We start from the raw sequence: 14,409 nt of genomic DNA on the forward strand, positions 1-14,409 counted from the left end.
GTAAAATGACATATAGAATTTGTCCGCTTTAAATGATCTAAGGGATGCCGTTTACAGAACCGCGATGTCTGTTCTCGATTCAGAGCTATGAATTTGTAAACTTCATGCTTCTATTTTGTTTCAAACTGTCGAATATTTGAAAATCGTTTTACCAAAATGCAGGGCCGAAATCAAAATTCCGCTTCCTACAGTCACTAGAATTTAACTTTCTCTCTTAAATGCAACAAATTTCATTAAAATCGGTCCAGGTGTTATCTCAGAAAAACGTTTTTGCGTTTACTAGTATTTGAATAGGCCGAGTCGGAGTTGGGCCCGAGCTAAAGCTTCCTCTTAAGAGTCCGCCGCAGGGTAAAATTACCGCGCTAAAGAGAACTTCATTGAATTTGGGAAATAAGCATATTTGGTTTGACGCACATATACCTTTCAAGTGAATAAGGAAGCGAAGGAAATAAATACAGTTTGCAGCACAACATAACCACTTCCTTGGTTTCGAAATTGCCCGTAGGTGGCGTCACAGTGCTTCGCACGTCTTCGGCTGCTAAGGCGTGTGCGTCGCAAGCAGCTGATGTTAATTTTTGCCTCGTTCTTATTTAGTTGCTTCGAAAATGCACCCGCAATTGCATGAAAAGCTGCGTCCAGAATTCTTCTAAGTGCGTTTGTCTTGCTAGTTTTGAGATATGTTATACTTAAGCACAAGGCTCAGTGGTGCGTGCGAAATGAAGATCAGCGTAATGAGTAGCTCTGGTGTTGAGTGGACTGTTGAGATTTTGCCCGAGTACACTGTTGAAAAGCTGAAGCAAATGTCTCTCAGTCATTTCTTCAACCCGCTGGACTGCATAAAGCTTTCCGATTTCTACAAACTAGTATCCGTTTCCCAAGCAAGACCGCTGTGTGATCAAAGTTCTGTCAGAGAGGAAAAGATCCGCGATGGAGGTGAGTCTACCAAAATTACTGCTTGGACATCGAAAATTTCATGAAAAGTGTGCGCTTTCATCCTGAAATATACGTTATGTGCTGCTGTGCGGTCCTTAACACAGTATAACGCAGTATCTGTTAACACATCTCACGAGTTCATTTATAACCTAATTTGTTCTCTGCGCAGATGAGCTGCTGCTCCTGAAACGTAGTTCCACGTTTTCTTTAAATGCGAACAAGTCAACTGAGGTAATATGTTTTCTCGTTTCGTCACTTTGTGTACATCGTTTTATTCTTGTGCCTGTGCAAAACTGCCGTAACAGGGTCAGAAGCAAGCAGTTCCGGACAAAGCTTCCATCGATTTAGCGACGGCGAATGTCGAACGCAAGAATTTCGACAAACCTGCCATGGGTGTGCCGCTAGTTCCTGATGTAAGAGCAAACTTTCTTCGTGCTTGCAATATAGCAGTGTCCACACACCGTGTGTTATTGCTTACCACTGCAAACTCTTATCGGCGCTCTAAATGCTTTGCGACGTTTCTGCCCGGTTTGCCTTCCTTCTGGACCTGTTGCAGTTTCACACTGAGCTGAGAAGGATATTGGTTTCTCTTGTGGAGTTGTCCGAGAAACTGCTTCGTCACCATCCAGACATTGAAAACATCTTCAAGAATTTGCAGGGTGAGTTTGCTGTGCTTCTTCTCTATATATATGTTCGTTGTTACAGCACCTTGGTACATAAGCGGGGTCTACAAGTCTCTTACCATCTGGCGTCATAATTAGGCAGCAGTTTTTAGCACAGGCAGCTGTTATTTCGATTTGTCAAGGATAAAGCTTTAAAGCCAAAAGACAGGAAGAGAAAGGAAGTGCATGACTCTTTTGCAACATTTCTGCAATGTTGTATGAGGTCTGAGACTTATTTCTATCATATGCAATCCTAGGTTTTACAGTCGCATGTCATAGAGCCGCAACAGTTTTATTTGTCAGCAATGTGCAGATACACATACAGTTGTGAGAATTACGTATCAGAAAACAGCTTTGTGAGATACGTAACTCCATGTGGTTCATATTAGCAACTGCACAGATCCAAATCCCATTTATTTGGAATGATTAGTGGCCAGCTCCAGATTTTTTGTGGTATATGCTGGGTTTGAGATCATTTGTGCAACAGTACCAGAAGCATGCATTTGGTACATGTATTTGGTATATATACATGATTTTATGAAATCAGAGGTGCACATGGTTTGCTACACAAGTTGCCAGTGGTTGCTCAGTGCAGTTCCTTTCCAAGCTCTGCCACTACTCGCAAACGGCAAAGTCTCTAGCATTCTCCTCTGTAGAAAGCCATACGTGCACAAACTTTGCATTCTTCACTAATGAATCCCAAACACAGTAGCTACCACAGGATGTCACAAGTTCAGCCTGGAGCTAGCTACTATGTGCTGCAGTAAACTACAGGTACATTGTGTGTGGCAAATCACTTGGCTACCATAGTAAGTTTGTGAGTAAGGGATGTGCCAGACTGCTGCGTGTCATGTGTTTTGTTTGTTGTTGTTTTTCAAAAACCAGACAGCCTTTTGACGGAATTGGAATTTTCATTTCCTTAATGCCTTGTAGCTCTTGAGTAGTATTTATTTGTGTAAGTCACAGTTCAAACACCAAGAGAGCTGAAATGTATGGGAGAAAAATGTAATTGGCGTAATTTAAGTGGACTCCAGATAAACAAAATCTCGCTTAAATGGAATGAGAGTACGAACTTTGGTTGACCACATAAAAGCATGATGATACTGTTCTTCACTTAATCTAAGCTTTTCTTTTTGCAAACTTCGGTTAACGGAACTGAACTAAAAGCTAGCATGGCCTTCACTGGCTGTTATACAGGATGTGAGAAAGCTACAGTGCAACAACCACGTGAGATGGTAATGATGGAGGATCAAGAAAATATGGTCAACCTGGCACTTGCACCACTCTGACGTCAATGACTGCTCTACGGCATTCACACTGCTCAGCTTAGTAGCTTGAGCATTTGGTGTCGTGTCTTGATGTGCAGAGCAGCCACACTAAGTAACTGTGTACCAGCAATGATGCTGCACATGTTATTGTGTTTGTCCATGTGTGAGATGGAGCTTTACTGCTTTATATTGAACACAGGGATACTGCAGAATTCTTGAAGTAATCCTCGTACATACACTCATATTCTACAAAAGAAGCTGTGAACTTAAAGCAGAGCATAATCGCAGAGCATAATTGTAACCATTTTTTGAACTCTGCTTATATTAATTCTCCAATGGCGTTGAAACAAAGCTAGATTACAAGGTTTACATATTATATACCATCAAGTTAAGTTTAAGCGAAGTTCACTGCTTTGATCTTTTGAGACAAGAAAAAGAAACGCACTCTCGTGAGTAACTTTAATATAAGCAGTTAACCACCATATACATTTGATGCATTGTGTGTGTCATTCAATTTACTTTTTTCTTGCAATTTTCAAGTGAAAAATAACTACGTTCTCAGTCAAAACAGATTTTCAGACAACCTGTAACAGCTGTTCAGAGTGCCCCTTATCAGCACCCATGATGAGAGAAGCATGCCCTAGACATGCTGTAGTGCCTGTTGATGTGTCTGTGTTGAGTGTTTCTTTTTCCGGTGTTTATAGATTGAATGAGCTGAATTTGCAGTAAGTAGACATTGCATGCATGCACAGGTTTGTGAAAGCACATGTAGTAAGTGTGCCAACAGCCCCATTGTTGCTTACAATGCAAAAAAGAAACTTTTTTGGGATCATATAACTGAAGTGGATTTGCTTTATCTTACAACTAGTCTGTTGTCTTGTGACAATCTTGAACTAGCTTCACTTCTTTTCAGTAATGCTATAGAGTCGTCAAGTTGTTAATGGCCAATTAGAGTCTTTCACCATGGTTGATGCATGAAAACAGTGCATCTGTTATATTCAAAAAAGAAATATCAGGCTTAGATCACAGTGTATGGCTTACTTGAAATTCTTTATTGCATGATATTTGTGTTGTGTGTAAACTACTTGCAGAAAATTTTGCAGCTGTGTTTAACTTGGGACATTGTGATTTTACCCAAGGCAAGCTTATGGAGAACCGGGAACCTGAAATTGATGAAGCAGCATTGAAAAAGCTGTTGGAAATGGGATTTGAGGAGCAACAAGCAATTCAAGCATTGAGAGAAAACAAGTAAGTGTGGCTGGGATGCAACTTGCTATGGTGTGAGAAGCTGTAAGCATGCTTTTGCAAAATACACCATGCTTACATGTTTGTGGTAGGTTCCATTGAATGGCCTTAGCTCTTTCGTTACCATAGGAAATATGCTCATTTTCAGTGCTTTTATGTTTTAACATTTTATTTGAAGAAGTAGTAGCCGCAATGTACACTATGATACATAAAATTATAGCCTGATCACTGGCGTTTTAAGTGACTGTATAGCAGTAATAATTGCTCACACAATATTTCAGAATTTTTATGTGAAACTTCAAGGAAGCACCTCAAGGAACATAAATGAAAGTAATAATTTGCTATTTTAGTTTAAGTACTGAGAGTAAAAAAAAAAATGAAATGTACAAGATATGCACCTGGTTCTTAGTTACCAATTTTTATACGTCAGATCATGTGAAAAAAAAATACGAAGATTTATTGGCATGAGTGCTAGCCATAGTGATGCACATGCAGTGTGGGAAAGCGGTAGCTTTGCAAATGTGAAAATGGGGAAGTTCCTATTTTACAGGGCGCACTTGTGTTTACTCATTTCAGCAGGCACCTGGTTCATGTTTTACTGCATTCTTTAGGCTCGTCAAGCAATGGTTTTCAGGTCAGGGCGCATGTAGAAGCCTCCTCATACTTGATAATTGCATTCGAGCAGCTTTTCTGGGCAAGTAAGGTGGTCTAGTGTGCATTCAGCTGGTGCTGGAGCCTCCACATGCATTGTTCAGTTCCTGTATAGTACTGTACAGTCATGCGGACTGCTGTGCAATATCGTACAGTAATGAATAAGGGCACTTAAACAGGTGGTGTTCAAAATGTAAGCACGTAGGCAGCTAGTCAAGCTCGGTTGAAGGTCAGTCTGTAATCCACTGCATGCCCTTGTATGGATGAAAATCGTACACGGCGGGAAGGATTGCTCGTAATAACTTGAGCATACATACTCTTGAGCATACAAGAAGAAACTAGGAATTGGCAAGAATCAGATGTATGCGTTAAGAGACAAAGCCGGCAATATCATTACTAATATGGATGAGATAGTTCAAGTGGCTGAGGAGTTCTATAGAGATTTATACAGTACCAGTGACACCCACGACGATAATGGAAGAGAAAATAGTCTAGAGGAATTCGAAATCCCACAGGTAACGCCGGAAGAAGTAAAGAAAGCCTTGGGAGATATGCAAAGGGGGAAGGCAGCTGGGGAGGATCAGGTAACAGCAGATTTGTTGAAGGATGGTGGACAGATTGTTCTAGAGAAACTGGCCACCTTGTATACGCAATGCCTCATGACCTCGAGCGTACCGGAATCTTGCAAGAATGCTAACATAATCCTAATCCATAAGAAAGGGGACGCCAAAGACTTGAAAAATTATAGACCGATCAGCTTGCTGTCCGTTGCCTACAAACTATTTACTAAGGTAATCGCAAATAGAATCAGGAACACCTTAGACTTCTGTCAAGCAAAGGACCAGGCAGGATTCCGTAAAGGCTACTCAACAATAGACCATATTCACACTATTAATCAGGTGATAGAGAAATGTGCGGAATATAACCAACCCTTATATATAGCTTTCATTGATTACGAGAAAGCGTTTGATTCTGTCGAAACCTCAGCAGTCATGGAGGCATTACGGAACCAGGGTGTAGACGAGCCGTATGTAAAAATACTGAAAGATATCTATAGCGGCTCCACAGCCACCGTAGTACTCCATAAAAAAAGCAACAAAATCCCAATAAAGAAAGGCGTCAGGCAGGGCGATACGATCTCTCCAATGCTATTCACAGCGTGTTTACAGGAGGTATTCAGAGACCTGGATTGGGAAGAATTGGGGATAAAAGTTAATGGAGAATACCTTAGTAACTTGCGATTCGCTGATGATATCGCCTTGCTTAGTAACTCAGGGGACCAATTGCAATGCATGCTCACTGACCTGGAGAGGCAAAGCAGAAGAGTGGGTCTAAAAATTAATCTGCAGAAAACTAAAGTAATGTTTAACAGTCTCGGAAGAGAACAGCAATTTACAATAGGTAGTGAGGCACTGGAAGTGGTAAGGGAATACATCTACTTAGGGCAGGTAGTGACGGCGGATCCGGATCATGAGACGGAAATAATCAGAAGAATAAGAATGGGCTGGGGTGCGTTTGGCAGGCATTCTCAGATCATGAAGAGCAGGCTGCCATTATCCCTCAAGAGAAAAGTGTATAATAGCTGTGTCTTACCAGTACTCACCTACGGGGCAGAAACCTGGAGGCTTACGAAAAGGGTTCTACTCAAATTGAGGACAACGCAACGAGCTATGGAAAGAAGAATGGTAGGTGTAACGTTAAGGGATAAGAAAAGAGCAGATTGGGTGAGGGAACAAACGCGAGTTAATGACATCTTAGTTGAAATCAAGAAAAAGAAATGGGCATGGGCAGGACATGTAATGAGGAGGGAAGATAACCGATGGTCATTAAGGGTTACGGACTGGATTCCAAGGGAAGGGAAGCGTAGCAGGGGGCGGCAGAAAGTTAGGTGGGCGGATGAGATTAAGAAGTTTGCAGGGACGACATGGCCACAATTAGTACATGACCGGGGTTGTTGGAGAAGTATGGGAGGGGCCTTTGCCCTGCAGTGGGCGTAACCAGGCTGATGATGATGATGATGACATCTTCAAAGCGCTGATAAAAAAAAAACAGCCCATCAAGGGTACAACAATGTTGCCCTTGAGGTTACTCAAACACAATTATCAAAATAACACGCACTCATGAGAATCTACCGTTGTTTGAGACATCATTAAAACAGCCTATATGTCTAGATCAGAAAAATGACGACCCAAAAGAAGCTTCTGTGTCTTCGCTTATGCTGTCATTTAAAAATTATCTTGCAAAACTGGCAGAAGCACAAAGTTTGAGTCTTCTTACTGACAAAGTGCTAGAAGCCTCGGAGGATAATCTCGATGATACCTCCAGCCGAAGTTTTATTTTTCCAGACTCCGCACTCTGCCAAGAATTGTCAAATCTGACAGATAGCTCAAGCTCAGTCATCATTTCAGAAGGTGCATGATGTTGCTAGTCAAAGAATTTCAACAGAAATGTATAACAATGAGTAGAAAAAGTGTCGATCGAATTGATTGATTTCTGTAGACATGGTAACGAAAGAGTTAAAGTAGTTAATCATGGCATAGGGGAAGCTCAGAAGTTTTCATTGTACCCGAAACCATGTCGAACATAAAGCGTATGCTCGCTGTTTTAACTAACAGCTAACTAACAAACAACTAATTAAACTAATTAATGCTCTTTGCCTGCTCGTTACTTATACTTGCTGAACTTAATAGGTTTATATATGTTAAAAAAGGAATTGGCTAATTTCAGTATACATTTGTGTAGTTGCAAAATAAAGATTACTTATATAACCTGCCTTCTGCTCATATCATTGCATATTAAACCTACTGCCTTTATGCTTACCTTGACTTACCGATATATGCCAGATATGTAGTATGCAAGATCTTTATGCCGTCAATTTCGTACTTGAGGTGTGGTTCTGAACCCTGCACTTTCATTGCGAAAATGGGACCCATAAGGATGTCCAACTGTCACTTCCCATTTTTTAAAATAGTGTTTATTTATAGATTGGTAGATCTTCGTGTTCAACAGTGTTTGCCTCTTGCCAGGTGATGTCTTGATGCACTCCTGAGATTTTTGCAAAACCTATTGAAAGAAAATCGGGATTGCATCACCTCTATCATTACCCGAGCCAGTGCATGTACATCTTACACTCCTGTGGAAAATGGCAGGTGTTGTGGCCTCCACATGCAGCATAATTTAGTCACACTATAGTCCTGACTTGGCATCATGTGCAAATTAGAATTTATTGAGATGCATATGATTTGCACAAATTCAGCTTTGCAGCTCATCGTCATAAAATGACTGGCAAAAAAAAAAATCAAACAGCTAGAAAAAAAATGGCAAGGAGATGGGGAGAACGAGATGAGGAAGTGATTGGGAAATTGGTTCAAAGGCTCACTGTAGTTGTAGGCAAACAGCCTTGAGGCCCCCCAGCCTAGTCCACTCCACTGCAGAAGAATGCCGAAGACAGCCACCCAACATCATGAGGCCATCAAGTCAACCCCACACTTGGTCTTCTTTCCTTTGAAAACGTTTCATTCCTTTAATTAACACTCATAGGTTGCATCTTGTGAACTAAGTTATTAGTTCATTTTTTTGTGCGTGAACTGTTAAGAGAGACTGAAACACGTTCGTGTGGTGCTTGTGGGTCAGACTGTGCCTATCATGTATTGATTTGGTGTACATATATGAATTCCATGGAGCTTTTCTTTTTATACTTAATCTTGTCTCATTCATCCTGTTTGCACTGTCATATTCACAGTATAAGTTACCAACACAATAGTGGCGTAGCCAGAAATTTCGTCCGGGGGGGGGGGGGGGGGGGCTCACGTTGCAGCTGGACCTCCTCCTTATAGAATTTTACGAAGAGTCAAATACATGAATAATAACTGCGTTGCCATTGCCAAAGATGCCGCGAACGAATTCTTAAACGTTACGAACTATCAAGACAAGTAAAATATGTATTTTCTCATAAAATAACATACTTTTACATCCCAAAAATTGTGCCTGAAATAACTGATATCAATGCTTCCATGTTTTTTGTCTATTTAATAAGTAAAGAAAGTATTGCACGAACTTTAGAACTATATCAGTTTGAAACCAGCAAAGCAGTGGATGCCGCTTATATGGAAAATGTAAAGGCCCTGAAATGAACAAGTTGAGGACGAATATGTTAATGAAACTTTGTTAGTCAAGAACCTTGTCAACATTTTTGTACATAGGCAACGGCCAGGGAAAAATCTCAGTGTCGCTGTCACTTGTTCAAATGTATTGCGCAGGCGCAGCTGTCACTGATCGTGTATTGTGAGTAATTGCACTGAAAATATAGTTGCAACAGAGACCACATATAAAAAGCAGGAGTTCTGCAAAATATATGAGGGCGAGTCAAATGAATGTGAACCAATGCAAATATATGACCAACAGGATACTTTATTTAAAAGTAGTCTCTATGATCATTTAGAAATTTGTCCCACTGACTAACGAGTTGCTTGATTCCTGTCTCATAAAACTCCTTGGGTTGCACCTTCAAAAAGTATGTAATTGACTCTTTCATGTCATCGACCGACATGAATCTGGTTCCCTTGAGCTGTTTTTTTAATTGCCCCAAAATGTGCAAGTCTGGGCTGTATGGCGGATGTTGCTGCGTTTTCCACTTGAACTTTGCCCGTTTTCTGTCAACCACATCAGCGACGTGGGCGCGGGCATTGTCATGAGTAAGATGACCCCATTCGTCAATTTTCCACATCGTTTGTTCTTTATTGCGACACACAGCCGATCCAGCGTTTCACAACACCGGAAACGATTGATAGTCTCTCCAACTTTAGCAAATTCTATCAGTAATGGCCCCTGACGATAAAAAAAAAAGTCAACACCTTTCCGGCGGAAATGACAGCCTTTGCTTTCTTTGGGGGTGGTTAATTCGCATGTTTCCGCTGTAAGCTTTGTCGTCGTGTTTCAGGCATGTATAGAGACACCATGATTCATCTCCGGTCACAATTGCAGACAAGAAGTCGTCACCCTCATTGTGATACCGCATCAGATGAGTCAAGGTAGCGCTGAAGTTCTCTGTCTTCTGGCAGTGGCTCAAAATCTTGATAATTCATTGCGCACACAAGAGCCGATAGCCGAGATGTTCATGAATTATGGTCTGAACAAAACCGTGACTGATGTTCACATACTCTGCCAGTTCATCTATGCTTATCCTCCGTTCTTGTCTGATCAGCTCACCAGCCTTTGCAATTGCGTTGGGGGTGATTGCATGGTCGCTTTGGCCCGGTCTTAGATTGTCTCTGCAACTCTCACGTACTTCTTTAAACCGTTTAGTTCAGTTCCTTTCCCTTTATCCTCTGATAGCTTCAACACTAGTTAAGGAGGGAACATGTTTAAGGTCCGAAGACGGCGCCCCTCGATGATTCGAGTGCACGGTGGCTGTGCGAAGGAAGAGCCATTGTCCGGTAAAGAGACGTTTTATTCAAACGCCGAGGCGTCTGTCCGTGTCCAAGCCCGAAACTCCGCTATCCTTCAGCTCGGACTGTCTTCCCTTTTGTTCCGAACGAGGGTGCAGATCTGGAGCCTCTTCTACGGCACAACCACTAATCCGATTTCTTTCCATGCGTGGGTGTCTCCTGCGTCCCCTCTTCGTGGAACCCACCCGCGTCCTTCGTTTTCGGTTATTGGCCAATACAGGAGCATGGAAAATCGTTCTGTGCTTTGCTGTAGTCGCATAAACTGGGCCACACAACAACAGCAAAACCAACTCCCTAACCTCAACCTAACTTGTTTCCTCCAACGCTTCACAGCGGCCAATGAAATGCAATGTTTAAAGTACACGGCAGCCGCACGGCAACAAATTTCTTTTTGGCAAACACCTTCAGCTGTCAGAAACCTCAAGACACCAAGCTGTTCAACTTTTGGAGTGTCTATTATGTCACGCAACCATGTTCAACCCAGTGTATGAGAGCATTAAGAACATTTATCTTCACACACGCATGTAACTTTTGTAAATGAGAGATGCCTGTGTGCCATGCGCATGCCTCGCAGATAATGAACAGAACCATTATTGTGTGGGGTTGGTTGGCTCACTTTCATTTGACTCTCCCTCGTAATCAGAAATGCGAAGATACAATGGTAAATACAAATGCGAAGATACAGTTTCATAACGGGCAAAGAAGTGTCAGTGGAAACAAAGTTAACTGCACGTATATACGAAACCTCGCAATAAGCATGTTGTCTTTATGTGTCTTCCTTTTGTGAGTGTTCAATTGCGGCAAAAAACATGTCTTTTGTGGGGCGGGGGCACCGAAATGAAAAAAATGCAAAGGAAAACATGCTGGCCACAATCGAATGCCTACTTACAGCACCTAATGGGGCTACCGAAGGAATATCGAAGAAAATGCAAGACGCTTGGTCCACAGAGAACCATATGTACACTGCTCGGTATCCTACACCGGCAAGACAAGACTTTCCGGAGAGGTTGCACTCAAGCGAACGCGTTGCAATGCATCGAGTCCCCACAGGGATGGCGGCGAGCAACCATTGTTTCTTTCTGTCGTCTGCTAGCCAGAAAGCGTCCAGAACTCTGCCGGGCGAAAATCCATTCGGCCAGAGAAAAATGAATGCACACCAAAGTGTGCCGTGCAGTGGTCGGGGTAACACGAGAAAAACGCATGCGCTCTGGCTTTCTCTGGCAGCACGCAGGTAGCGAGAACAAGAAAATTGAAGAGGCTCAGTGTGGTCCTCGCGAATAAAAGTCAAAGTAGAAAAATAAATAAGAACGTAGTTATTTTTACTGACTTTAGTGTTTTGAATGGATGCTTTCGTGCAGGTGAAAAAAATGTTGATATTTTTTTCTGTGACATGACGGCACAAATTAACTACCACAACACTTCGTCTCATCGGACCTCGCTGCGTGCTTTGTCAACTTGTCCGATAGTGCGTTGATTCGGCTTGTCTCGGAGTCCCCCACTATGACGTGCTTTGTAATCAGATCATGGTTTTGGCAAGTGAAACCCCAGAATTTAATTAATTTAATTGGATTTAGCATATCTATGGGTTGCTAGAATGAACTGAATCTGATGTAAGTGCTGTCCATTTATTTTCCATGCTGCATTCATTTCAAAAGGCTTTCTCTTTATTTTCTTGCCTTTTGACCTAGAAGGTAAGTCGTGTTTTAAGGCCTGCATTATTTCTGTGGTCGTCGATTTTCACACTTTCTTCTTTTTTTTTTTTTTTTTTTGCTGTCAAATATTGATTTTGATTTTGTCAAGCGCCTCGTGTATGCGAGTTGGTAATCTGATACATTGTGTTGTGCATTACTCTATAAATTGCACTTTTTTTTTTCTAGAATGTGTCCAATGGCAGCAATGGATTGGCTGCTAACCAAGGGCTGCAGGCAGGAAAAGGATGCTGAGTGTGAAACTTCCACAAAAGATGTTCCTGCTGGTGCCACTGCTCAAGCTAGTGTGGATAAGCACAGTTAGTTAGAAATTTGTACTATTGATCAATATTTTTCTTTGTCTGAAAGTATCACCATCTTTCTGTCAGCATGCTTGGACTCTCATTGTCAGCATTACACATTTGAAATGGGTTTACTCACATTGCAGCTTTGCTTACTGTCTAAATTGCTTTATTATAGTTGCTATGCTGATATGTGCAACACTGGAAGCAAATGTATGTTCGTAGTCTTTACTTCTTGAGTATGAATGGTTACTTGCGGCCACTTTCGGTCACTGTGCATTTCAGCTGCTGCGGTGGCTCAGTAGCTATGGCATTCCACTGCTGAGCCTGAGGTCATGGGTACCATTTTTGGCTATGGTGGCCATATTCTGTTAAACTTGGTATGCAAAAACGCTTGCATACGTAGATTTAGGTGCGCATTATGAAGTCCCAAGTGCTCGAAATTAGTACAGAGTCCTCCACTATGGCATCCATCATAACCCTCTGCGCAGCTTGAGACATTAAACCCTGCAACCTAATTATTTTATTTGCTTTTGTGGCTTTCCTCTGGAAGCGCTTGTACAAGCATAATTTTTTGTCTCACTTCAAAGATGCTATCTGACCATCCTAATCGAGACATGTAATGAAATTTAAGATGTGTGTACTGATTAACAAGGCAGAACATTGAGAGCATGTAGCACTAATATGTGCTGAATATCAACATTAGTCTTAGTTAGTGAGGTTGAATGATGAATGCAAGCTTGGTGCTCAGCTTTCCCAAGAAAGAACAATAACAAATAGTTTAGGGAGCCTTTTGTAACAAACAAACACCAGCAGCAGTGGTCTTATTGTCGTTCTAGAACAGAAAAATCATGATTTTTGCAGTGCACATGCTGCAGCTACAAGTGAGTGTCTTGGCTGTCCGGAGCAGGCACTGTGTCATCACTTAGGCAACTGAGTATCCTGGGTTGCTAGAGTAGGTGTGTTTTAGATTGAGTGTTATTAGGAGAATCCTTGATTGCCTCTTATCTGTAATGAAATACTGAGCTCATTGTGCTATAGCTTCTGTAGCATGTGTACCTGTCATATTTTTAGGTGCCTTCACTATGTTCTACCCATCTCTTAAGCCCTATGCTACAGTTTTTGAAATTGCTTCTTGAATTCCTAGTTTATTCTTATGTTTTCTTATGGCCACAAACATAAGGATTTTCCTTTAGTCTTTCTAGTCATAAAGATATGAAAGTGTGGCCAATCATAGTATTGTTGTAAGCTCCTTTTTTGTGACAAACTTGCCTACCTTGTTTTCTGCTGTAAATTAGTATTGTGTGATTCATGGTAATTCTGCTGAAAACTTATTTGTGACAATGGTTCTTTTTCAGTGAATGCAGAAGTTTCAAATTGCAGTGCAACAACAGAACCAGAGCAAAAAGGAATTGTGAATGCGATGCTTGAATGCTTTCAAGAGTACAAACGAAAAGACTTTAAGCCCAATAAAAAGGTACAAAACAAGTAACACCAGTATACCAAAGATCGATTTCTGTTTCCTCTATAACTCTAACTATAGAGTCATTTGAACCTCTGTTTTCTTTCTTTTTCTCATTTTATTTTTCCTGTGTGCTTTTAGGCCATGAACAATCTTAAAGAAATGGGCTTTTCGGAAACTGCAATCTTGGATGCACTCCGAATTCACAGCAACAGCCAGGAAGCTGCGGTATGTGCTCATTATTGTTGATTTGAATTAACTTCACTGTGGTGGGACGTGCAGAATTGGCTCAGAGTAGTTCAACTGCACCTTAATTGAAGCAACTCTTTAAGGCCATCTGCAACTAAATTTTCAACCACATAGAAAGCCCAGTTTCAGATACTTTAGGCATAGAGTAGTCTCTGCGGAAAATTTTACGCTTGAAATGTGTGTGGGTACATCACAAGACGCTCGCAAACATCAATGTTTTCGTACTGAAACTGAAAAAAATGCCGCCATTACCACTCGCCAGAAGTGACGTATGACTTAGACTGTTGAGAACCAGCACCCGTGTCGTCTGCTTCCCTTGCTTGTACCGTTCTCGTGTATCAGTGAACAGGTCCCACACATCTGCTAGCTGCTTCATTCACTGTACCCACGCTGTTGTGTGCCCACAATTTTCTTTTTATGCAAAGCATTCTTCAAGCCAAGCCAGTTGTCTGTATGTGGTTGTCTACATTCAACAAGCAGAGCCTCCATGTGTTGAAGAGTG

General features: G+C 41.5%; 1 protein-coding gene across 1 annotated transcript in view; it reads left to right on the forward strand.

The window, feature by feature from the left end:
• Window positions 1-504: 504 nt before the first annotated feature.
• Window positions 505-14,409, forward strand: part of Kpc2 (Kip1 ubiquitination-promoting complex subunit 2) — a 75,862-nt gene continuing 61,957 nt past the window's right edge. The window contains exons 1-8 of the mRNA XM_075693597.1: window positions 505-933; window positions 1,103-1,164; window positions 1,239-1,346; window positions 1,490-1,592; window positions 4,003-4,111; window positions 12,084-12,214; window positions 13,555-13,673; window positions 13,800-13,886. Of these exons, the coding sequence (XP_075549712.1) occupies window positions 678-933; window positions 1,103-1,164; window positions 1,239-1,346; window positions 1,490-1,592; window positions 4,003-4,111; window positions 12,084-12,214; window positions 13,555-13,673; window positions 13,800-13,886 (975 nt within the window). The 5' untranslated portion in view covers window positions 505-677. The remainder of the gene's footprint in view (window positions 934-1,102; window positions 1,165-1,238; window positions 1,347-1,489; window positions 1,593-4,002; window positions 4,112-12,083; window positions 12,215-13,554; window positions 13,674-13,799; window positions 13,887-14,409) is intronic.

Source organism: Dermacentor variabilis, chromosome 1 (genome assembly GCF_050947875.1).
Source record: "Dermacentor variabilis isolate Ectoservices chromosome 1, ASM5094787v1, whole genome shotgun sequence".
Classification (NCBI taxonomy): domain Eukaryota; kingdom Metazoa; phylum Arthropoda; class Arachnida; order Ixodida; family Ixodidae; genus Dermacentor; species Dermacentor variabilis.